At 42.0% G+C, this 25,895-nt stretch overlaps 1 protein-coding gene across 1 annotated transcript; it reads right to left on the reverse strand.

Annotated features, from left to right (window-relative positions):
• Positions 1–1,509: 1,509 nt before the first annotated feature.
• Positions 1,510–25,449, reverse strand: LOC134221694 (uncharacterized). The gene is given in 8 exon segments (XM_062700881.1): positions 1,510–2,187; positions 2,190–2,400; positions 2,445–2,514; positions 7,845–8,116; positions 8,244–8,332; positions 8,452–8,576; positions 24,567–24,793; positions 25,378–25,449. Coding segments are annotated over 8 exon segments (1,662 nt in total). The 3' UTR covers positions 1,510–1,591.
• Between the last annotated feature and the right edge of the window lie 446 nt (positions 25,450–25,895).

Genomic DNA, 25,895 nt, shown 5'->3' on the forward strand with positions numbered 1-25,895 from the left:
CCCTTCTTTAAAAATATGCGTTTGCCCGGAATAAGTCATCGGTGGATGTTTTCCTTCTTTAAAAATAGACGTTTGCCCGGAATAAGGCTATTCAAACCCCCTTCTTCAAAATCAGTCAATATTTCCAAAAGCCTTCTTTTAATCAAATGATGAAGTATCAACAAGTAAACACAATTACCCTGTTAATCAATTGGTTTTATTATTTTCCGATTGTGAAAAAAAAACTGCGAACCAAACTGGCAACTCCGAGCAAGGCCGGGTACATAAAGCTAGTCTATCATATATAAGACACGATGCCGGTGAGTGTTTCATACAATTTGTATGAAGCGAAAAATATTGAAAAAATTGGCACCCATTTTTCTCAAAACCAACTTTTTGTCACTTACACCCCTTTGCGTTTGACCCCCTCAATTGTGAATTCCGTAATTTCCGTAATTCCGTAATTATTTAATAATTGAATCGATCGGTTACGTATTGTTCGGTTATTTCAATCAGAACGGCGCGAGAAATGCGATTATATGTGGTTTGATTATAAAAGTTTGCTTTTTTTAATACCGTCAAAGGAGATGAAGTTAGACCAAAATGCTATATATATTCCAAGTTAATGTACATAAGGAATGACTGTTCAGGTTCAGATTTCTAAGAATCTGTGAGATTAAGGAGTTTCTTTCACAAAGTTATTCAGGTAATAATGCTTATAAAGGCCCGTTTGGTTTGTAATTCAACAGATTGGCGGTGCTAGAGCGTAATGCATCACACTGGGCTGGGCTGGACATTTCAAAATTTGTATGATATTTAGAGCTATTACAACTCAAAAGCATGGTGGTTACCTCATAGTTATTCATGTAGAACCTTTAAATTTAAACTTAAGGAAGACATTTTAGGGAAATTATTAGGACATTTCAATTTTTATTTTTCCTGCTCAATATGGTCATAAAGTAATTATTCGGTAATCCGAGTCGAATCGATTGAATAGGTGAGCCATGTAATTCGGCTTTCTTCATTACATTTGACAAACATATAATTTGAGCACGTAAATTACTCCAAAACTCTTTTGAGAGAATCAAATATTGTATATATTAATTATTATTTTTCTCAGGAACGATTTTACAAAGTGTTACTTGCACAGATGTCTTGCAAAAATGGCATCGTCCACCGAAAAATGCGGATAAATCATCTTCTTATAAACCAATCAAAGAGTTATATCCAGATCGATACAAAAACAAATTCAAATTGAACGATGTTTCGTCTAAAGATATTACCGATTATTTTTTAAAATCAACGTTGAACGCTGGATTGCACATGGCTGTCCATCGCCGTCGGAATGTGGTATGCATGGACAACTACTATGAAGAACATTCCTACGCTTTTCATCAAAATAGAGGACAACCAGCTGCACAAAGTGATCCTGGGTCAGAGCACGAATCCGAAGATGAGATTTTATGTTAGATAAGACGTAAAAGTGGATGTATAATTGAAACTAGCAGGCTGTAAATGAAATGAGATTGGTTTTTATTGTACTTGTTTATATTGTATTTGTTTATTCGCACAAAAAGTAATGTAATGTAATTTTTACCGAAAAATTGTTTTTTTAAACTGTCAAATGTTCTTCCAAACACGATTTATCTTTGTCATTATTTATTTTACAAATCGGACGTCTTATATTGGTCAGCTTGAATAGAATTTTAATTATCATATCCATGACGGGAAAAAGGGAATTTTTCACTTTTTGTTTAAGAATTCTATATGTTTTGGCATATCCAATCACTCTTTCAACATCTATGCGACGTGAGGCAATGACACGAGTTTTAGCAACATCTTGCTCTGTCAGTTGAGATCCTTGCTTTCGGGGTGGCTTGTTCAAAATTATTCCTTTTGCTGAGAGCGCATCAGTTTGTTCAAAACCTCTGTCTGCCAGAATATAGTCCCCTGCCGACAGTAGATCTAGTATTCCAGAGGTTTCAACAATTCGGTTATCCGAAACACAGCCACCATAGATATCGCTTACAAAAAGTACGACTCCTTGTTCGTCAATCGCAACAAGTGCTTTGAAAGTATTTGTATTTTTATATTTGGAAAAAGTTGCTTGTTGGAGATCTGGTGCTGTTGGTTTTTCAATTCCTATTTCTGTACAGTCCAAAATTGCAACATATTCTCCATCCTTACGTGACCCAAGATTCCAAAATCAATAGATTCTAGGCGATTGTGTAGCAGCTTGGTCCAGGAAATGAATATATCTTTCGCGGTTCCTTCCCTTATTTTGAAGAATATGGCAATCATTGTGTATTCCCAATTGTGCCGGTATTTTATTAGGGTCAATAGCAATTGTTCCTTTAGCGGGATGCTATAGTATGGCCAGTCCGTTTGGCGAAAAATACACAAATTGTAAATCACATCGAACTGCCACATAAATATGTCAATTTTTTCTCAGTGAGGCCATCAACTGCCAAAATTCCTCTTAGGCGCAATAGATTCTCGTTGATTTCCGGCGATTCTTCGATCATTGTGTCAATCCTATAAAAAGTGTGTTTTATATTAAAAATAACATAGAATATAAATTGTAAAAATCTGAAATGCTTAACACCTATGTATCTGATCCCCTGATTAAAAAATAAAAACCTTCATGGTTGTTAGAGGTCTTACATAAATAATTGCTTCCATTAGTCCAAAAATATTAATGATGGAGTACTGGGGTAACCTGCAGTAAACGGATAAATGTCCGCTTTTTGATCGGTTCTGAACCTCGGCTGAACCTCTATGGTATCTCTGTATGAGAGCACTTTCCCGTTCATAAAACAAAACGTGTTTTGCAAAAGTTTTCTTTTCATGATTTCTCAAGAATAAACTTCTGGTGAGTCTGCGAAGCCCAAGAGAACTTATTTGCAATTCCCGGATCCTCACGTTCCTCCTCCTCTAGTCATTTCGCTGAAAGTTCATCCAGAGATTCCGTCAAAACATTCTCCAGGAATTCCTCAGGAAGTTCCTCCAGAAATTCCTTCGGAAGTTCCTCCAGGAATTCCTCTGGAATTTCCTCCAGGAATTCCTCTGGAATTTCCTCCAGGAATTCCTCCAGAAGTTCCACCAGAAGTTCCTCCAGGAATTCCTCCGGAAATTCCTCCAGGAACTCCTCCGGAAGTTCCTACAGGAATTCCTCCGGAAGTTCCTCCAGGAATTCCTCCGGAAGTTCCTCCAGGAATTCCTCCGGAAGTTCCTCCAGGAATTCCTCCGGAAGTTCCTCCAGGAATTCCTCCGGAAGTTCCTCCAGGAATTCCTCCAGAAGTTCCACCAGAAGTTCCTCCAGAAATCCTTCCGGAAGTTCCTCCAGGAATTCCTCTGGAAGTTCCTCCAGGAATTCCTCTGGAAGTTCCTCCAGGAATTCCTCTGGAAGTTCCTCCAGGAATTCCTCCAGAAGTTCCACCAGAAGTTCCTCCAGGAATTCCTCCGGAAGTTCCTCCAGGAATTCTTCCGGAAGTTCCTCCAGGAATTCCTCCAGAAGTTCCACCAGAAGTTCCACCAGAAATCCTTCCGGAAGTTCCTCCAGGAATTCCTCTGGAAGTTCCACCAGAAGTTCCTCCAGGAATTCCTCCGGAAGTTCCTCCAGGAGTTCCTCCAGAAGTTCCTCCAGGAGTTCCTCCGGAAGTTCCTCCAGGAATTCTTCCGGAAGTTCCTCCAGGAATTCCTCCAGAAGTTCCACCAGAAATCCTTCCGGAAGTTCCTACAGGAATTCCACCAGAAGTTCCACCAGAAGTTCCTCCAGGAATTCCTCCGGAAGTTCCTCCAGGAATTCCTCCGAAAGTTCCTCCAGGAATTCCTCCGGAAGTTCCTCCAGGAATTCCTCCGGAAGTTCCTCCAGGAATTCCTCCGGAAGTTCCTCCAGGAATTCCTCCGGAAGTTCCTCCAGGAATTCCTCCGGAAGTTCCTCCAGGAATTCCTCCGGAAGTTCCTCCAGGAATTCCTCCGGAAGTTCCTCCAGGAATTCCTCCGGAAGTTCCTCCAGGAATTCCTCCGGAAGTTCCTCCAGGAATTCCTCCGGAAGTTCCTCCAGGAATTCCTCCGGAAGTTCCTCCAGGAATTCCTCCGGAAGTTCCTCCAGGAATTCCTCCGGGAGTTCCTCCAGGAATTCCTCTGGAAGTTCCTCCAGGAATTCCTCCGGAAGTTCCTCCAGGAATTCCTCCGGAAGTTCCTCCAGGAATTCCTCCGGAAGTTCCTCCAGGAATTCCTCCGGAAGTTCCTCCAGAAATTCCTCCGGAAGTTCCTCCAGAAATTCCTCCGGAAGTTCCTCCAGAAATTCCTCCGGAAGTTCCTCCAGAAATTCCTCCGGAAGTTCCTCCAGAAATTCCTCCGGAAGTTCCTCCAGGAATTCCTCCAGAAGTTCCACCAGAAGTTCCTCCAGGAATTCCTCCGGAAGTTCCTCCAGGAATTCCTCCAGAAGTTCCTCCAGAAATCCTTCCGGAAGTTCCTCCAGAAATTCCTCTGGAAGTTCCTCCAGGAATTCCTCTGGAAGTTCCACCAGAAGTTCCTCCAGGAATTCCTCCGAAAGTTCCTCCAGGAATTCCTCAGGAAGTTCCTCCAGGAATTCCTCCGGAAGTTCCTCCAGGAATTCCTCTGGAAGTTCCTCCAGGAATTTCTCCGGAAGTTCCTCCAGGAATTCCTCCGGAAGTTCCTCCAGGAATTCCTCCGGAAGTTCCTCCAGGAATTCCTCCGGAAGTTCCTCCAGGAATTCCTCCGGAAGTTCCTCCAGGAATTCCTCCGGAAGTTCCTCCAGGAATTCCTCCGGAAGTTCCTCCAGAAGTTCCTCCGGAAGTTCCTCCAGGAATTCCTCCGGAAGTTCCTCCAAGAATTCCTCCGGAAGTTCCTCCAAGAATTCCTCCGGAAGTTCCTCCAAGAATTCCTCCGGAAGTTCCTCCAAGAATTCCTCCAGAAGTTCCTCCAAGAATTCCTCCTGAGGTTCCTCCAGGAATTCCTCCGGAGATTCCTCCAGAAATTCCTTCGGAGGTTCCTCCAGGAGTTCCTCCGGAGGTTCCTCCAGGAGTTCCTCCGGAGGTTCCTCCAGGAATTCCTCCGGAGGTTCCTCCAGGAATTCCTCCGGAGGTTCCTCCAGGAATTCCTCCGGAGGTTCCTCCAGGAATTCCTCCGGAGGTTCCTCCAGGAATTCCTCTGGAGGTTCCTCCAGGAGTTCCTTCAGGAACTTCCGGAGGGTATTCTGGAACAATGGAATTCTTGGAATAACTTTCAGCGGAATTTTTGAAGGAACTTCCGGAGGAATTCCTGGAAAGACTTTTGGAGGAATAATTGGTGGAACTTCCGGAGGAATTCCTGGAGGAACTTGGAGGATTTCCTGGAGGAACTTCCGGAGGATTTACTGGAAGAACTTCCGGAGGGTATTCCGGAGGAATTCTTGAGGATTTTCCTGAGGGTATTCTGGAGCAATGGAATTCTTTGAAGAACTTTCAGCGGGATTTTTGGAGGAACTTCCGGAGAAATTCCTGGAAAGACTTCCGCAGGAATAATTGGTGGAACTTCCAGAGGAATTCCGGGAGGTACTTCAGGAGGAATTTCTGGAGGAACTTGGAGGATTTCCCGGATGAACTTCCGGAGGAATTCCTGGAGGAACTTCCGAAGGGTATTCTGGAAAAACAGAATTCTTGTAGGAACTATCAGTGGAAGTTTTAGAGGAACTTCCGGTGGAATTCTTGGAGGAACTTCCGGAGGAATTCCTGGAGGAACTTGGAGGATTTCCTGGATGAACTTCCGGACGGTATTCTGGAACAATGGAATTCTTGGAAGAACTTTCAGCGGAATTTTTGGAGGAATTTCCGGAGAAATTCCTGGAAAGACTTCCGGAGGAATAATTGGTGGAGCTTTCGGAGGAATTCTTGGAGGAAATTCCGGAGGAATTTGGAGGAATTCCTGGATGAACTTCCGGAGGAACTTCCGGAGGGTATTCTGGAACAATGGAATTCTTGGAAGAACTTTCAGCGGAATTTTTGGAGGAACTTCCGGAGAAATTCTTGAAAAGACTTCCGGAGGAATAATTGGTGGAACTTCCGGAGGAATTCTGGGAGGAACTTCTGGAGGAATTCCTGGAGGAGCTTGGAGGATTTCCTGGATGAACTTCCAGAGGAATTCCTGGAGGATTTTCTGGAGGAATTCCTGGAAGAACTTCCGGAAGGTATTCTGGAACAACGGATTTCTTGGAAGAACTTTCAGCGGAATTTTTGGAGGAACTTCCGGAGAAATTCCTGGAAAGAATTCCGGAGGAATAATTGGTGGAACTTCCAGAGGAATAATTGGTGGAACTTGCAGAGGAATTCCGGGAGGAACATCCGGAGGAATTCCTGGAGGAACTTGGAGGATTTCCTGGATGAACTTCCGGAGAAATTCCTGGAGGAACTTCCGGAGGATATTCTGGAACAACGGAATTCTTGGAGGAACTTTCAGAAGAAGTTTTGGAAGAATGCCTCTGGAAGTTCCTCCAGGATTCCCTCCAAAATATCCTTCAGGAATATTCTAGGAATACTTTACTTTACCAAAAATTCCGATAATTTCAATAATTCCGAAATTAGAGGGTTTCTTGAAAAAAAATCGCAAAGAAATCCCTGGAAGTAATTTTGGAATAATTTCTGAAAGAATTTCCAAACAAAATTTTTGTTGGGTTTTCTAATTGACTTTCTGAAGAAAAAAATGTGAAGAAATTATTGAAGAAACTTCTATTTTTTCTGATTAATTATTGAAGGAATTTCGAGTGAATATTGTTAACTAAATTAAATAAAACTTGGCTTTTAATTTTTTTCAAAAAGCAAAAACAAAACAAACCAAGATATGAACAACAGTGAGTTTGTCTGTCATCTGCGACACACAAACACTATATTAAATAAATTTGAAACTTTCATTTTCAAGTCAGATCAACAAAGCAGTTGCAAATCAGTTTCAAAAAGTGATCGAAAAATAAAGCTACAACTCTACGTTGAAAACTGATAGTTTCAGCTTTAGTGTGATTTTCAAACACGCCTTACAAAGCAACAGCATTGCGACAAACTTCAATTATTCGACCCAATATAATAATAATTCCGAAACCAACCAAAATCTGGACACCAGTAGTACTGGAAACGAAACTCAATAGAAAATGACCCTTGTCACAAAATTTCACATTGATACTACTTAGGAAAACAACGAACCATATGGCCGTACTGAGCAAACGTCAAACTCGAGTAAAATCGATTCTAGTGCCACGAGCGCTTGATTAGCCAACTAATGATTATTAAAATTGCCCGGTAAATCGATGTACCGACGATGCAATTTTCTCAAGTGTAATGTCTGTTTGTCTGTGATACTAGGTTTTAGAAACGATGGACCAGATGGTCTGTATAGAAGTTTATATATAAATATGTTATGCTAAATCATGAAGTTTAAGTTGTCGCAAGCCTATAGAAAAATTATTGTTTCTACGTGGGAACTAGCATTCCATTGATATTTCGGAATATTACCAGATGGATCAAATAGCTTTGAAGCACATCCCTATAAACTTTTTTACCTTATTGAACATTTGAAATATCACAAGCCGTGTTTCTGGTGTGATTGGTACTGCCGTTATACGCATATTTGTCCCATGTTTGCTGGGATTCCCTATACACATGGGACAGTTATGCATATAACGGCAGAGTAGGTGTTCAGAAAATGGTTTCTATGCAAATTTCCTAAGATTAATCATATCAAAAATTTAGTTAAAAGTGGGGTTCCAGCACGTAAAGCGTCATTAAAAACGTAAAAATATACATTTTTCTGAAATAATCCTGAGTGAATCGCTCATCGTTCTATGGAACTGGCGTTCCATATATGCTTACCATTCTTCATCAATCGATGCCAACTCTATTTCCTCTTCTCGACCAAGGTCATCAAAATACGTCAAGTACACAATTGCTTGACAATTAATTTGCATTCCTATGCCTTCTACCATATGCTGGTCCTTCGAACTCTTCGATGAATAAATTCTATCGCCGACCACAACAGAATTATCAACAATCAACGAGTTATTCTTATGATGATGTTGCGCCTCCAATGCAGGAACAGCGATCGCATTGTCGTTTTGTAGCGTGTCTTCCAGCTGATAGCGACACTTTCGTAAGGGGATCATAAATATATTCTGTTAATACCAGTGGTTTAAGCTTTCGTTTCTGGAAATTAAAAATATGGGTTAGATTGACAATATAATTTATCTGAGCTCCAAAATCTTTGTATCTTACCACTGGTAAGTTGGAGATGTGGAAGTGCTTAGAAGGGCGTTTGGGATGGTTACGATCTGGAACTGCCTTCCACTTCAATCGTCGTGTCTCTGAGTAAGATAAAATAATACATAATTAAAACTTAGACAATATTAGATATAGCACTAATTTCAAGATTCTTTTGCCATAGTACGAATACCACCAGTGTCTAGATATTCATAATACTTACCGATATTGTCGTACTGTAGCGAAGAGAAATGTAGCTGGCATACTTTTGCCGACGACCACTTCAATTTTGCTCCAATTTTTAGTAAAATTATCCATTTGGATAAAAACTTTGCTTCCTTTGGAAATCTGTGGAAGGATATAGGATTCTCCTTTGAGAATCTCGAAGCACATCCAAACACGCAGCAAATAGTCGGCATAGTTTTCAAAACTTGTTTTATTATTAATATTTTTCATTAAAAAAACACTTTAAACCTCTTTATTATTTTCTCATCTGCACTTTGTTTATGACATACAATGTTTTTGACAGCGTTCGAACAATATTGCGGTAGTAGTATTAATTGATAGCGCAGTTGCGAATGCGCATTACTTAATATTTTGTAGGATTTTTTTATAGTTTATCCTTGGTTTTAAGCATATTGTTCCTATAGGAAACTTAATTCATATTTATGTAAGCTATCCTTTCATTTTAGGATGGTTTAAAAATATGTTTAGCTAAAAAATATAATGCGTCGAAACATCGTATTTTTTTTTAGCAAAGCACAATACATATTCGTTTCTAACGCCATCTATGTACAACTTCAGTTAGTGCCAACAGTTATCAACAGATGTCGCTACTGACATACGTGGCGCCTCTGGTAGCCAAATCTGTCGGATTCGACTGCTTGTACCCTATTGAACAGTGGGTTTAATACAAAAATTGCCTTAAATATTCCATTACCCTTATTCAATTCAATGCTATAACACAGACAAGCAGACATAACACTCGAGATTCTTCCATCGTTCACTGATTTATCGGTCAATTCAAATAATCATTAGTTGGCCAATTGACCGACCGCGGCGCACCAATCGGTTTTGCTCGAGTTTGACGTTTGCTCACTACCGCCACCTGGTTCGTGATTTGCCTAAGTCGACGTAAATAACAGATGTCGTTAGTGTTCGCGCGACGATGAATTTTATCGGGAAATATTCCATGTGTTATGTCTGTTTGTCTGTGGCTATAACATACAAATTATATTGTCCCATTCCCTGTATTTTCCGGACAATGTTGATAAATAATTGTGCGTATCAAATTGTATCGTTATGTCAACATGTCTTAAGTGATAATCGAAAAAATACCTAATATTGGTTAAACGTGTGAAGCCATTGACAGTAGGGTGGCTCAAAAAACACTTTTTCAAATTTTTTGATGGGCCGCCCTCTTATTCGGTTCTATTTGATGCCCTGATACTCTGGACAAAATTTCAGCCAAATCGGTCAACGTTTGGGCAGTGCTAAACTCGTTGGAAGTTTATATGGAAAAATGTATGCAGAAACATCCAAAAACAGTGATTTGCAGTTGGACGGCACAATTTACGATCAAGAACCATGATACTCATTCAGTTCTTGTAAAATAAAATACAGAATGTTATGCTGAAAACCGCGAGAAGATTAGAGTTTATTAGGCAAAGATATTGGCATTTTACTAGAGTGTTGTAGGGGTGAATTTATTTCTTTTCAAAGGTAAAAGAAACGAAATTTGCTCAAACCCCACTGCAGAGAAATGCTAATAACTTAGCCGGGCAAACTCGAATCTTCTCGCGGTTTTCTGCATAACATTCTGTATTAAATTCTCCAAGGTCTGAATGAGTATCATAACTCTTCATCATAAGTTGTGTAGTCCATCTCCAATTTACTGTTTTTGGATGTTTCTGCATACATTTTTATATATAAACTACCATCGAGTTTAGCACTGCCCAAACGTTGACCGATTTGACTGAAATTTTGTCCAGAGCATCAGGGCATCAAATAGCACCGGATAAGAGGGCGGCCCATCAAAAAAATTGAACAAAGTTTTTCCCATACTAATTTGAGCCACCCTAATTGACAGCCATGAGATTTTTAACGTGCTTAAGTTTCATCAAGTGCTATTGTGTCTATTATGCCTATTCTTGAATTTTGTGAGTGTGGGATCGAACGAGTGTTTAGAGCGCAGAACAATTTCGATATCCGTGTTATTTTGTTTTACTCTGTGTTTTGAAAAATAAATTAATTAGTGCGTGACCAAATGTGTTTCAAGAAAGCAGAACGACGTGGAATTGTGAGAAAGTAAAAGTTTACTGTGCGTCTGATCGTGTTTTCTCTAATCGCAGAACGATCGCGCGATCATCGAAATGTTTTGTTCTGCGTTGTGCGATTGACCTAATTACTTGGCGTGTGCATGTGTGAACGTATTTCCTTTATCACGCAGAACGATCGCGCGATCATTGGGAAATTTTGTTCTGCTTTGTGCGGTCGGTAAATCAATTGGTTAGCGCGCGTTCGTTCGATGGTGTTTTTTTTAACCTTGATCAAATTACACGCTACACTCGGCATACCGTTTACCAAAACGAACCCTGCTACACTCCCTTCCCATATATCCAAAATCCCAGTGATTTCTCGTGGAAGTGCAGATGACTCGTCGGCTTCCATCAAAGCGAGTATCACATCAACATTTTCCTTCCTAATCCCTAATTGACCTGCATTCGGACACGGCCGGCGCTGGTATTGTTTAATTTTGGGTCACCAGTTCTTACACATTGATGATGATGTTAGTCCCAAACACCATCTGTTGGTTCTCTGTGTAACTACAGCTGACCTGGCAATAACGGAGTAGCAACCGTGGGCGGTCAATCATGCTCATGCTCATGCTCATATATAAGACACGATGCCGGTGAAATCCATATCTTAAAGCATCTATTTTGCCCAGCAGCATTGAATTGTAGCATTGTTTACACATCTTAATTGTTCGCCATTTTGACCAAAATATGGTTTAATTCAAAAACATTGAATGTTTAAGTAGCGGATATTTATTATTATAAATATAATCATGAAAAAATAACATTAAATGACATTAATCGCTTTTATAATAAGAAATTTTATAGAAAAACATTCGCTGTACGCTCAATTTTGTCACATCTAATAGGCGTATTTTGAGATAATTTTCAAATAAATGAACTTTAGAGAAAAAATTTCAACCATTTTATGTGCGCATACATTGAAGGAAGGGATGAATATTGAAACAACCGAAAACAACCGAGTCAACAATTAAATTTCCTTTGGAATTTTCGAATATATTCATCTAATCCTTGCTGTACGCTCAATTTTGAGAGTGACTGTATTTCGTTGCGATCGGAATCAACACAACAGCAGGAAGTCTACTGGTGGCGGTGTCTTGATTGCCATGCGTTCCGGAATCAAAGCAAAACCAGTTGAAAGCGATTCTTGGAGGAGTCTCGAACAAGTCTTGGTATCAATCGAGATGGGTGACCGAAGACTGTTCCTGTGCTCGTTGTATATCCCTCCTGATCAGGTCCGTGACATAAACCTCATCGATACTAACTGCCAGTCAGTTTCCGCCGTCTTAGAAACGGCCACTCCGACTGACGGCGGTTTCCTTTACCCTGATCCAGAACATTCGATCCTGCATGCTGGCACTGTCAGCCTTTTGGATAACTAGCGCTGTGCCACTCTTAGCCAAAATAACGGCATTGTGAATGAAAACCGTCGCACTTTGGACCTATGCTTTGTAAGCAGACATGACAATGCACCGCTCATCTGGTCTGCGCACTGGTCAAAAATGTTGTTCATCACCCTCCACTACTTATCAGCTATTTGTTGCTTCACGACTTCATCGAACGTACTGCGCCCGTGTCATACGATCATAAGAATCATAAGAAGCCGACCACTTAAGTATTACAAATGTATCATAGAGTATCGATTGGGGAAACGTTCTCAATACGCATGATGTGGATGAAGCTGCTCTAGCCTTCTCACATGTCATGATGTACGTTATCGATAGGCACGTTCCAAAGAGATTTCAGAACAACCTCCCTGGCAGACAAGCGGATTACGAAAACTGAAGACAGTTAAGAGAGCTGCTCTGAGGCAATTTACCAAGTATCGGACACTACCACTGCGAGATCAGTACGTGAGGCTCAACCATGAATACCAGCGTGTCAGTCGTAAGATCTTTTTGCGTTACCAGCACAGTATTGAGCGTAAGTTCAAGCAGCGGCCGAAATCTTTTTGGAGTTACATCAACAAACCAGAATCTGGTCTGCCATCTTCAATGCAGTACAATGGTGAAACAGCGTCTACCACATCGGAGCTCTGTGGGCTATTCGATGAAAAATTTTCCAGTGTCTTCAGTGATGAGCGTATTAGTGCTGACCAAGTTAGACTCGCAGCTAGCAACGTTCCATTAAGCAACCAAACATTAGGCGTGTTAGATGTCGACGTTAACGCTATATCTAGGGCCGCAACAAAATTCAAGTCGTCCTATAATCCAGGACCAGACGGTATTCCGTCTGCTTTCCTCAAAAAAAAAACAAATTTCTTGTTTGCTTGACCCTCTTCATTGTATTTTTCATTTGTCACTGTCTAGTGGAATATTTCCATCTTGCTGGAAAATCGCTCACATGTTCCCGGTGCACAAGAAAGGTAGCAAACGCAACGTAGACAATTACCGAGGAATCACGCGCATTAAGCGCCGTTTCTAAGCTGTTTGAACTTTGTTGTCATGGAACCACTACATTCGCACTGCAAGCAACATCTCAGCCCCGACCAACACGGTTTTACCGCCGGGCGTTCTACCACTAGCAATTTACTATGCCTTACTACGTACATCACCAACAGCATGCTCAGAAGGATGTAAACCGATGTTATCTACACCGATCTGTCTACCGCATTTGACAAATTGAACCATGCTATCGCTGTTGCCAAACTCGACAGGTACGGCATCGGTAGTGATTTATTGTGCTGGTTCCGCGCATACTTGACTGGCCGACAACTGATGGTGACTTTAGATGACTGTGAATCGAATAGTTTTCGAGCAACATCTGGAATACCACAAGGAAGCCATCTTGGGCCACTAATATTCCTGCTCTACTTCAATGACGTCCATCTAGTCATAGAAAGCCCTCGACTGTCGTACGCTGACGATTTGAAAATGTTTCTACAAATTAGTTCAACTACTGACTGTCTTCATTTACAACGGTAGGTCACTCATTTTGTCAGCTGGTGTTCTCTAAACCGTATGGTCGTAAACCCAGCCAAGTGCTCCGTCATAACGTTCACTCGAAAGAAACAACCGATAATTTTCGACTACAACCTACTTGACACGACACTCGAACGCACGAATCACATCAAGGACCTTGGTGTAGTCCTGGACTCAGAGCTAACATTTAAGCAGCACATCTCGTACGCTGTCGATAAAGCTTCTAGGACATTGGGACTAATATTTAGGATTGCCAAGAATTTTTCCGACATTTATTGCTTGAAAGCCATCTACTGTTCTCTTGTGCGTTCTACCCTAGAGTACTGCTCTGCAGTTTGGAGCCCAGCGTACAACAATGGCGCCGAACGTATCGAAGTGCGATTTGCACTTCCGTTTTGCCATGGAGGGATCCGTTTTGCCTACCGAGCTACGAGAGCCGATGCCAGTTGATCGATCTGGAACTTCTTCGTGCTAGGAGAAATACCACCCGGGCGATGACGATCGCCGATATACTACAGGGACGAATCGACTGCGTAGGTATTCAGGAGCAGATAGATTTGAATGTTCGACGAAGGACACTGCGCAATAGCGGAATGCTTAGACCACCACAGCAAAGGACGAATTACGGACTACATGGGGAAATCGGTGGCTTGCAACGCGTATTCAACAGAGTTACAACATTGTTTGACTTCCATTTATCGTGTAATATGTTACGTCGGTGGTTTTTGTCTTTTTTTAACACACCTAGATAGCAATTTTACTACTGTGACTTATTTGAATTGATTGTGATTTCAAAATGTACTTTAAATTTTAAGACCATCGTTGGGGCCACACAGAGCCTGTTGATGTTGTAAACGAATAAACAAATAAACAAATAAGCACATTTCGAGGCACTTGGAATGTTCTGGAGAATGTGTGCCGCAGGAGTGGATGGAAGCCCAAGTAACCAATAAGCACTATATTCTACCAAATCGGCCATATAGTGCTACTTTAATGCTTACAAGGTTTTAAATAACCGTATAGTGGCTCTATATGGTGGTTTGGCGTAGTGCTAATGGTTACTTGGGAGGTGTCGTGTGTCCCATCCACAAAAAGCTAGATTGTAACATATACGGCGTAATAAATGCAATGTTCATTGCTGAACGCCGACTACAACATATTCTCCCAAAGTTTACGTCGTCGACTAGTACCAATTGCAATAGATTTCGTGGGGTTCCACGGCCAGGTGTTCGCCGGAAGCGAAATATAGCAAAAATACCGCGAATACAATGCCCCCACACATCATCTATCGATTTCAAAGCCGCATATGGTACAATCGATAGAGACCGGCTATGGCAGCAAATACGTTTTCTTTTGTGGCTAATTAAAATGTTGTGTAATGTAGGTTTTTAAAATTCGATAATAAACAAATCCTTCAACAGAAAATTTCCTAAATATTAAAAAAAGATCTTAAAAATAGCTGAAACAATAAAAAGTTGAATTTCTCGATGTTTTATAGGTTAATTTAAGATCTTGCTATTCAACATCGCTTTGGAGGGAGTAATACGAAGGGCAGGGATTGACACGAGTGGTACGATTTTCACGAAGTCCGTCCAGTTATTTGGTTTCGCCGACGACATTGATATCATGGCACGTAACTTTGAGAGGATGGAGGAAGCCTACATTAGACTGAAAAGCGAAGCTAAACGGATTGGACTAGTCATCAACACGTCGAAGACGAAGTACATGATAGGAAGAGGCTCAAGAGAGGTCAATGTAAGCCACCCACCACGAGTTTCTATCGGTGGTGACGAAATCGAGGTGGTTGAAGAATTCGTGTACTTGGGCTCACTGGTGACCGCCGATAACGATACCAGCAGAGAAATTCGGAGGCGCATAGTGGCTGGAAATCGTACGTACTTTGGACTCCGTAAGACGCTCCGATCGAATAGAGTTCTCCGCCGTACCGTGTTTAAACAGCTCTCCTGGTAGTTGGTCAACTCCAGGGGCTTTGTTGTTTTTCAGCCGGCCGATCTCCTCCTGGATTTCCTGGAGATTCGGAGCCGGAAGTCGCATGTCCTGCGCGCGTGCTCCTAGGTTCATTACCATACCGCCATTCCCGACTAGAAGAGCATAACAAAAATTTAACACTATTTTAACATATTGTGATATTTATAACTTATTTTGATACAATTTAGTTCTCAGTAGCCATTATCTTTCAAATGTTGTAACAGGATTATATCATAATATGATTTGAAAAATGCTTAACACCGAATTGCCCAATAGTAGGCAATTAAAATAGATGTAGCAAAGTCTCCCAGCCATAGATATCACAACTCAGATATAATTTGAGAAGGTTACCTTATTTGTAATGTTATTAATTTCATGTTCTCGACAAATATTCTTGTTCAGACAAAAATAAAAAAAAAAATGGTTGTTGATCGCAATCTGTAGCCCTATCACGACCTGTAAAAATTCCAACTGCACAGAAACAATATATTTTGTATCTGATTCTGTTATAAATTTCTAACAAAATATGTTATTTTTATGATTAAATTGTAACAAAATTTGATAGTTTTTTGTTTCCAGTAGTGTAATTTTTGATAGAAATTTAGATATTTTAACAACATCCTGCACCACGTTTTTAACAAATTTTGTTATAAAAATTTAGAATAACATAATAACATCCCGACTAGAAGAGCAGAACAGAAACTGAACACAATATTAACATATTGTGATATTTATAACTTATTTTGATACAATTTTGTTCTTGGTAGCCATTATCTTCCAAATGTTGTAACAGGATTTTATCATAATATGATTTTAAAAATGCTTAACACCGAATTGCCCAACAGTAGGCAATTAAAATAGATGTAGCAAAGTTTCCAGCCATAGATATCACGACGCTGATATAATTTGAAAAGGTTGCCTAATTTGTAATGTTGATAGTTTCATGTTCTTGAAAAATATTCTTGTTCAGACAAAAACAAATAGGGGGAATGACGGCTTTGGCAGGTTTTGTTCTATTATTGGCAGGGGTTTTTTTATGACTGACTATGCTCAAATTTGGCCTAAACATTCTTTGCATATCAAAGAATATTGTGGCCAAATTTCATAAAATTTGGTCGACAAAACCCCCCCTGACAATAATAGAACAAAACCTGCCAAAGCCGTCTTTCCCCCTATGTCTGATTGTTGATCACAATCTGGAGACCTATAACGACCTTTAAAAAATTCCAACTGATCAGTAAACAATATATTTTGTATCTGATTCTGTTATAAATTCCTAACAAAATATGTTATTTTTGTGATAAAACTGTAACAAAATTTGATAGTTTTTTGTTTCAAGTAGTGTAATTTTTGATAGAAATTTAGATATTTTAACAACATCCTGCACCATGTTTCTAACAAATTTTGTTTTAAAAATTTAGTATAACATAATAACATATGTTGATATAATTTTGATATGACCTTCTAGTTGGGATAGGATGATATAATTTTGATATGACCTTCTAGTCGGGTTACCATAACTGACTATCTACAAAACGCTTATAAGACCGGTAGTTCTCTACGGACACGAGACCTGGACGATGCTCGTGGAGGATCAACGCGCACTTGGAGTTTTCGAAAGGAAAGTGTTGCGTACCATCTATGGTGGGGTGCAGATGGCGGACGGTCCGTGGAGGAGGCGAATGAACCACGAGTTGCCTCAGCTGTTGGGAGAACCATCCATCGTTCACAGCGCGAAAATCGGAAGACTGCGGTGGGCCGGGCACGTAGCCAGAATGTCGGACAGTAATCCGGTGAAAATGGTTCTCGACAACGATCCGACGGGAACAAGAAGGCGAGGTGCACAGCGGGCAAGGTGGATCGATCAGGTGGAGGACGATTTGCGGACCCTCCGCAGACTGCGTGGTTGGCGAAGTGCAGCCATGGACCGAGCTGAATGGAGAAGACTTTTATGTGCAGCACAGGCCACTCCAGCCTTAGTCTGATAAAATAAATAACGCTTCCGGCATCGTGGAGTTGACTTCATACTAAGTGCCTAGGCACACTTTGCGCTTATGAAGTGGGAATCTATAATTGAAAGGATAATCGTTGCCAGATTAAGAACACGGGTCCGTAATCTTCCCGAGTAGCACAACTCAGAACGATTTGATTACAGCAACTCGTATATAACTTGATTTAGTCGTACACAGGTTTCAGTAACTAATTTACGACAAGTGTGATGCTTAGGTTACTATAATCCAATGTTATGCGCCAACCGATGATCCTGATCTGCAAGACAAAGAGTACTTCTACAGCCAACTCAATACCGTCGTAGATAGAATTCCGAAGGGTGATATCAAGATCGGTATGGGCGATTTCAGTGCGAAGATCGGATCCGACAACTCGAATCATGAGCGCATTATGAGACGCTATGGTCTCGGAGAAATAAGCGAAAGCGAAGAGCTGTTCGCAGAATGCTGTGGTAATAACGACATGGTGATCGGGGGATCGCGCTTCCCTCATCGACCAGTTCACAAGGTCACGTGGGTCTCCCGTCACGGCTTTACAGAAAATCAAATCGATTACATTTGCATCAGCCGAAAATGGAAATGGAGCCTTCTTGTACGGAATAAACGTAATGCCAATATCGCGTCTGATCATCACCTCCTCATCGGCGAAATACGCATGCGCATTGCGTGGACTCGTCGGCAGGAGGAATTGGCTGATGACGTTGCACTCCTCACTCAGCGGTGCTCTGATGTGCAGAGTAAGCTAAACGACCTTGCCGAGCGCTCCTATTCGGCAAGTTTAGTCATCAACGTCAACAAAACCAAATCGTTGGAGGTAAACAAAGTGACCCCTTCCAGTTTCACAGTAGCCGGGCAATAAGCGGAGAATTCTGAAAGCTTCCAATATCTTGGTACAGCCAAATGGCGTCAGACGGCGGTACCAAGAACGACATAGGCGCACGAATCAAGAAAGCAAGTACTGCCTTTGCGAGTTTAAGAAATATCTGGAAAAACAGGCAGATAAGTGAACGGAAAGAAATACGAATTTTCAACTCTGTGTCTGTCGTGAAATCTGTGCTGTTATACGCTAGCGAAACATGGTGTGTATCAGTGGAGAACACTTAACGTCTACACTGCCGCTAACCGCAAGTCGAGCACATCTGTATATGGGCCTCCATATACAGATGTGCTCGACTTGCGGTTAGCGGCAGTACAGGTGCTCATCAACAGATGCCTGCGGTATAAAGTTCTCAAACTACGAACTCCATTGTCGTTGTCACCAAAGGCTGATAGCAACAAAAATTAGGGAACGGAAGAGCGAAATCTGTAAACAAACATTAGACTGGAACCCAGTGGGACATCGCAGCAGAGGCAGACCTAAAGCCTCATGGCAGCGAAGGCTCAATAAAACAAATAAAAGGAGTCGACCGAAATCTAAGCTGGCAACAGGTTAAGGCGATAGCTGGACATCGCTCAGCTTGAAGATCTTTCCAGTCGGCACTTTGAACCACCGTACATGACCCATAAGAAGAAGGTTTAGGTTATGATGAGTGATACAGTATTGAGACGGTGACGACTAGCAGCTTTGGACTGAGCGTTGACAAGGTTCGATATCCGAGTTTGCAGTCGAGTTGGACAAAAAGGTTGAGATGCGAAAAAAATTGTCGAAATTAAAAATAGCGATTGTCGTGTGCATAATCAAATTTACGTAACCATAAGACTGCTGAGTTTTCCGGTGACGAAATATCACAGTTTTTTTAGTGTGAATATTATCAAATTATACAATATACAATTTTAAGATGGCATCAGCTAGCTATATTGATTGACTGTTACATGAATACCCTACCTATAAAAATCGTCACAGCTAAGAAAATAATGCAGTATTCGCTTTACTTGGGCATATTGCACTCCCTTCCCCTACGATCATGATGAATACTCTACATATCATAAACCGCGGCTAAACATGCTTGGCCTAAATTCAAGGGCTCTGTTTTTCTATACATATGAAAAACACTTTCTCCAAATAATAATAACCATATTTTTACTAATCATTTTGTTGGATATCCCCCTTGCATATAATATTAAAGAATACTTGTGTGCCATTATCGAAATTCATTCCAAAGCAAAAAAAAACTTCGTAAAACTTTTCAAAGGAACTGAATCCACAAAGCAAAAATATGTTTTGTTCATAAGCTTTCGAATTTTTCAATATTACAACGAACAAAGATAGTAAAATACAAAAAAACACCGAAGAAAGGAAGGCTTACACTAGTGAATCCACCGATTTTGCTTTAGTCTTACTGTAAGTTTAATCGAGAAATGCATTTCGCGAAGGAAAAAGCGCAATGAAAATAATTGAACGATTTTTTATAAAAATAAATACCACCGTTGGCATGAAACAGACGACGCACCACTCGACACAAGCATTCACAGCCCGCATTTATAAGTCAGCATTATATCTACTGGCTTTTTAGTTTCCAAATAACGTGCGTCTGCACTCACCCGGCTTGCGAGTTCGTGTGAACGTTGTTAATGATGTAGATATTACCTAGTGATTACAATGGGTATGCCGCCGGATGGTGATTATTATTAAGTGAGTAATGAAGGAAACAACTCTGCCAAAGATGCGCAAAGGCGTTAACATGGAAATTAAGAGCTTTCCGAAAAAGTAAGGGCATATATTAAGTTGATAATTTTGAATGCGTTAGGTTTGATTTATTTTACATCTCCATTTTGAGCTTCATTTCACGTTTTCTTTTTCTTTTCTATTTTCATTTGTTTTCTTCCGTTTTTCAAATTATTTCTGTTGTCAACCGCTGTCCCATGCTCTTTCATTCCTTGTAGTCCATGGCTAGGCTATTTGTTTAAATGCGAACGTAGTCGCATGAGTGTGCGGCGCATTTTGATAACAGGTTAACAGGCAATACTGGTAATAGAAATTTTTCGTTTTACATTTCATTTGTATTTCCATAAAAACAACGTCATTACTTTCTGTTTCAATTTTCATGGACGTTGATATTTAGCACTTATTACTCAATTTTCACTTTTCTCAAAACATGTTTTCACACAACAGTCCTAATCAGCAAATTGAATTGAATTATAACACCTAGAATTAAGCTAGCGTGCGTGATTGGTGTGGGGCCCCCCACACTAGCTGCATCTCTCCATCCTCGAATACGCCAAACGCTCGCCAAGTCGTTTTGCACCTGGTCTGCCCAACTCGCTCGCTGCGCTCCACGTCGTCTCGTCCCTGCCGGATCGGAAGCGAACATCATCTTTGCAGGGTTGCTGTCCGGCATTCTTGCAACATGCCCTGCCCATCGTACCCTTCCGCCTTTAGCTACCTTCTGGATACTGGGTTCGCCGTAGAGCTGGGCGAGCTCATGGTTCATTCTTCGCCGCCACACACCGTCGTCGACCGGACTACCGCTCTTATTAACGTCTTGTACATGACACATTTGGTGCGGTGGCGAATCTTTTTTGACCGCAGTTTCTTCTGGAGCCCATAGTAGGCCCGACTTCCACATATGATGCGCCTTCGTATTTCACGACTAACATTGTTATCAGCCGTTAGCAAGGATCCAAGGTAGATGAATTCCTCGACCACCTCGAAGGTATCCCCGTCTATCGTAACACTGCTTCCCAGGCTGACCCTGTCGCGCTCGGTTGTGGGCGGCCACAAGCATGTACTTTGCCTTTGACGCATTCACCACCAGTCCAACTTTTGCTGCTTCACGTTTCAGGCGGGTGTACAGTTCTGCCACCTTGGCAAATGTTCGGCCGACAATATCCATGTCATCCGCGAAACAAATAAATTGACTGAATCTGTTGAAAATCGTACCCCGGCTGTTACACCCGGCTCTCCGCATGACACCTTCTAGCGCAATGTTGAACAACAGGCACGAAAGTCCATCACCTTGTCTTAGTCCCCGGCGCGATTCGAACGAACTGGAGTGTTCGCCCGAAATCTTCACACAGTTTTGCACACCATCCACCGTTGCTTTGATTAGTCTGGTAAGCTTCCCAGTGAAGCTGTTCTCGTCCATAATTTTCCATAGCTCTACGCGGTCTCTACTGTCGTATGCCGCCTTGAAATCAACGAACAGATGATGCGTTGGGACCTATTCACGGTAAAGATCTGGTCCGTTGTCGAGCGGCCGTCAACGAAGCCGGCTTGATAACTTCCCACGAACTCGTTATGCAGCAACTTAATTGTAACCAAATTTAACCTTAACCTGCGGTAAGATGTGCGGCTACAAAGGAACTCCATGCTGAGGGTGGCAGGGTTCGATTCCCGGTCCGGTCTAGGCAATTTTCGGGGAAATTTTCTCGATTTTCCTGGGCATAACTATATCATCGTATTAGCCTCATGTTATACATATATGCAAAAATGATAACTTGGCTTAGAAACCCCGCAGTTTCTAACCAGGGATTTCCCATAGGGCTGAGTAAGTAGGGATGTTTATCTAATGTATATTATTATATGAAAGTAAAAGCAAAAGTAGAGCAAACGGATTGATTCAACGGTAACAGACCCGGCAACGAATAAAGGACAACGATTGGATAGTCGGATCTTGGAACGTGAGAGCTTTGAATGAACCCGCACTGGAGAACGTGAATTCTGGGCAGTGGATCCCATAGCGAACACTTCATTCAAGTGCCACATCTACTATAGCGACGGTGACAGAGCAGAACGAGGAGTTGGCATCATGGTGATCGGGAAGCAGATGAAACATGTTAGCCAGTGGCAGCCGATAAGCGATCACATTTGCGTGTTAAGATTGAAGGGGAAATTCCTAAACTATAGCCTGATCAGCATATATGCCCCAACGAACGATAAGACTGATGACGTGAAGGATGAGTTCTATGAGAGCCTTGATAAGGCCTACGGAGAGTGCCCAACACACGATGTAAAGATTGCCAGCGAGGATGCAAATGCGCAGATCGAAAGAGAAAGTTTCTTTCACCCTGTCATTGGTACGGAAAACCTTCATTCCGCTACCAACGATAACGATCTGCGACTTTTTCTGCTGCTAGAGGGATGACAATAAGCAGTACCTACTTCGCACGTAAGAATATCCGCAAACACACCTGGGACCATCCGAGTGCACGGGTAAAAATCCGTTCCCGGAAATGAGAAAATAATTCATGATTTCATGAATCCAACAGGTTTTCATTTTATGAAAATACACCATGAATATAAATCATGATTTCATGATTTATTTTCGCGTAACGCAACCAATGCGTTACGATTTGGTTGTTGAGATCGAAAAATAAAAAAAAAAGTTCAACAGGGGTTTTGAACTCGAGTACACCGAGTGAGATTCCGGCTACCTTTCAGCCGTTCTCACTTCTTGGGAAGGGAGTGTTCGAAGTATAACCGGTTATGCATTTTGTCGACTGTTGAAGATTGCGTAGTACCATGAGTAATGTTCCTGAAATCATGAATTATACCGTCGTGCGGGGCTTCTTTTGACAAATCGGGGGCTACTTTGGACATTTTGAAACAAGAATTGTAACGTAAATTACTATCAAACCGCCATTATTACCATTTGGGTGTCTTGTTGATAGTTGAATGCTAACTTTCTGTTTCAAATTTGGTTTTTTTTTTGCCTTAATTTTTTCAGAAAATTCAAAATCCAAAGTAGCCCCTGAAGTCAAAAGAAGCCCCGCACGACGGTAATCATGATTTCATGAACTGGCATGATTCATGATTTCATGATTTTTTATTCATGATTGTGGGTATGCATTTGTTTCCGTGTTGAGACACTTGCTAACAGATAGACCACGTGCGGACGATATTTCTCGGATGTTATAGATGTAAGGTCCTTCAGAGGTCCGAACATCGACTCGGATCACTATCTTGTAGTTGCAAAAATTCGGGCGCGACTTTCCAGCGTCACGAATTCACGAAACAACAGAACGATGCGTTTCAATATCCAACGCTTGTCAGTTGAAGGAGTTGCTGAACAGTATCACCAAAAGCTGAACGAGCGGATAGGAGATGCCACCGGATCTGGCGACGTCAACAGATTGTGGGAAAATATCCACGAAGCTGCGACTACAACAGCGCAGGAAGTGTTAGGCACTGCACAGCGACGCCAATGAAATGGTTGGCTTGACGAGGAGTGCCAGCGAGTGACGGACGAGAAAAATGTTGCTAGAAGTCGAATGCTAGGAGTCGAGTGTGCCATTTACAGAGGGATCACTCTTACACTCGGCGTACAAAATCCTGTCACGTGTCCTGTTTAACAGACTGAGACCGCTTGAGACCTTCGTCGGCGAATACCAGGCAGGTTTTCGTGAGGGCCGATCAACGACAGATCAGATGTTTAGCCCGCAGATGATCCTTGATAAATTCCAGGAGTACAACTTTCAGACTCACCATCTGCTGCGTACGATTCAGTGAAGAGAAATAAGCTGATTAAACTGATACGTGCAACGCTGGATGACTCGAAATCAAGTATTCGGATTGCAGACAAAGTGCCAATCTCGTTTGTGACCTTAGACGGATTGAAGCAGGGTGATGCACTTTCGAATTTGTTGTTCAACATTGCACTCGAAGACGCTATTAGGAGATCTGGCGTGCAGAGGAACGGCATTATCATCACACGGTCGCATATGCGCCTGGGCTTTGCGGACGACATCGACCTTATTGGAATCGATCGCAGAGCAGTAGTGGAGGCTTTTGTCCCACTGCAGAGGGAGACGGCGAGGATTGGCTCAACCATTAACTCTACCAAGACAAAGTTTATGGTGACAGGTAGAGATAGATGAAGACCTAGTGGTGTTGGTGCAGTTACGAATATGACCTTTTACGGATTACGTAACCAGCTTACGTCCCGCAACATGCAGACGGAAACGAAATTCGCTCATACAAAACTCTGATTCTACCAGTGGCCCTTTATGGACATGAAGCATGGACGTTAAAAGAGGCCGACCGGAGAGCTTTCGGGGTTTTCGAGCGAAAAGTGCTGCGTACAATACTCGGAGGGAAACTAGAAAATGGTGTGTGGCGCAGACGCATGAATCATGAGCTGTATCAAGTATACAAAGAAAATATTGTGAATCGTATAAAATACGGCAGACTTCAGTGGGCGGCGAAAATGGGCATAAAGCGCATACGTGCGATAAAGCACCATCGTGTAGGCCTGCGTGCCCGTTGACTGGTTATACGACGAAGCCGTGCAAGTGACGCAGCTCAACCTCCAGTTGATGTGGCAGTCGGTAGCAGAAGCGAACACGCATGTGGCTATCCTTGCAGACCCGTACCACATCCCCGCGGATAACAGGAACTTGGCTGCGCAAGCATCCAGATTTGTATGACGGGAAGATACCCGATCCAGGAGGTTCTGAGCACAAGAGCGGAGCGAAAATAAATAGAGTGTAATACTGCAGTTATAAAGCAAGACCACGCTGAGGATAGCTGGGTTCGATTCCCGGTCTAGTCTAGGAAATTTTCGGGTTGGAAATTTTCTCGACTTCCCTGGGCATAGAAGTATCATCGTGCTAGCCTCATGATATACGAATGCAAAAATGGTAACTTAGAAAAATGGTATGGCTTAGAAACCTCGCCGTTAATAACTGTGACATTTCAGAAAGAACACTAAGCTGCGAGACGACAGTATCCAAGTGGAGGATGTAATGTCAATAAGAAAGGAAAGAATACTGCTGCTGTTATGCCCCACCAAGGTGGCTAATGAAACAATCCACCCGAAGAGTTGATCGACCTAGTGTCATCAGACCTAGTGGGTACCCCACGGCCTCAGCGAGCTAGGGGGCCTGCTTAGGACGTAGTGGGGTTTGGCAATGGGCTCTCTTAAACCTCTACAAAAAGCTACATGTGTCCGTGAGCAGGCCCTATCAAAGCGATCATGTGCCACTCAAAGCGCACATGAGCTCAGAGAGTGCCAATTGGCATGGGGAGTGTCCCAACTTCGGTTGGGTAGTGCGTGTTCTGCTTCAGCAGAGAGCGAGTGATCTGCTTATGTTGAGGCAGGGGTGCCATAGTGCGTGACCACTATTGTCACCTCGAAGCACGGCAGGAATTTGAGTGTGCATGCCGAAGGAGTGTCGTAGCGTAGTATCGTTGATTGGTCTCTACATACCGCTATAGACACATCGAGACATATCAGTGGAGTTTCAGAGTAAGCACCCAAATAAGACTCACTTGAGGCAAGTGACATTTGGAGAAGCTGCTTCAGCGGCAGGGTGGTAGTGGGTTGAATCCACACACCCACAGATGAGGCACATGTGGTGCATGAGGAGTACCTCTACTTCGGTAGGGCAGCACGGGGAGCGGGCCGTTTGGCATAAAGTCATTTGGCATAACGCTATTTGGCATAAGGTCATTTGGCATAAAGGCCATTTGGCATAACGGTCATTTGGCATAACGGTCATTTGGCATAACGGACATTTGGCATAATTGTAACCAACGTCAAAAGTGAGGGTCTT

This window comes from Armigeres subalbatus, chromosome 3 (genome assembly GCF_024139115.2).
Source record: "Armigeres subalbatus isolate Guangzhou_Male chromosome 3, GZ_Asu_2, whole genome shotgun sequence".
Lineage (NCBI taxonomy): Eukaryota > Metazoa > Arthropoda > Insecta > Diptera > Culicidae > Armigeres > Armigeres subalbatus.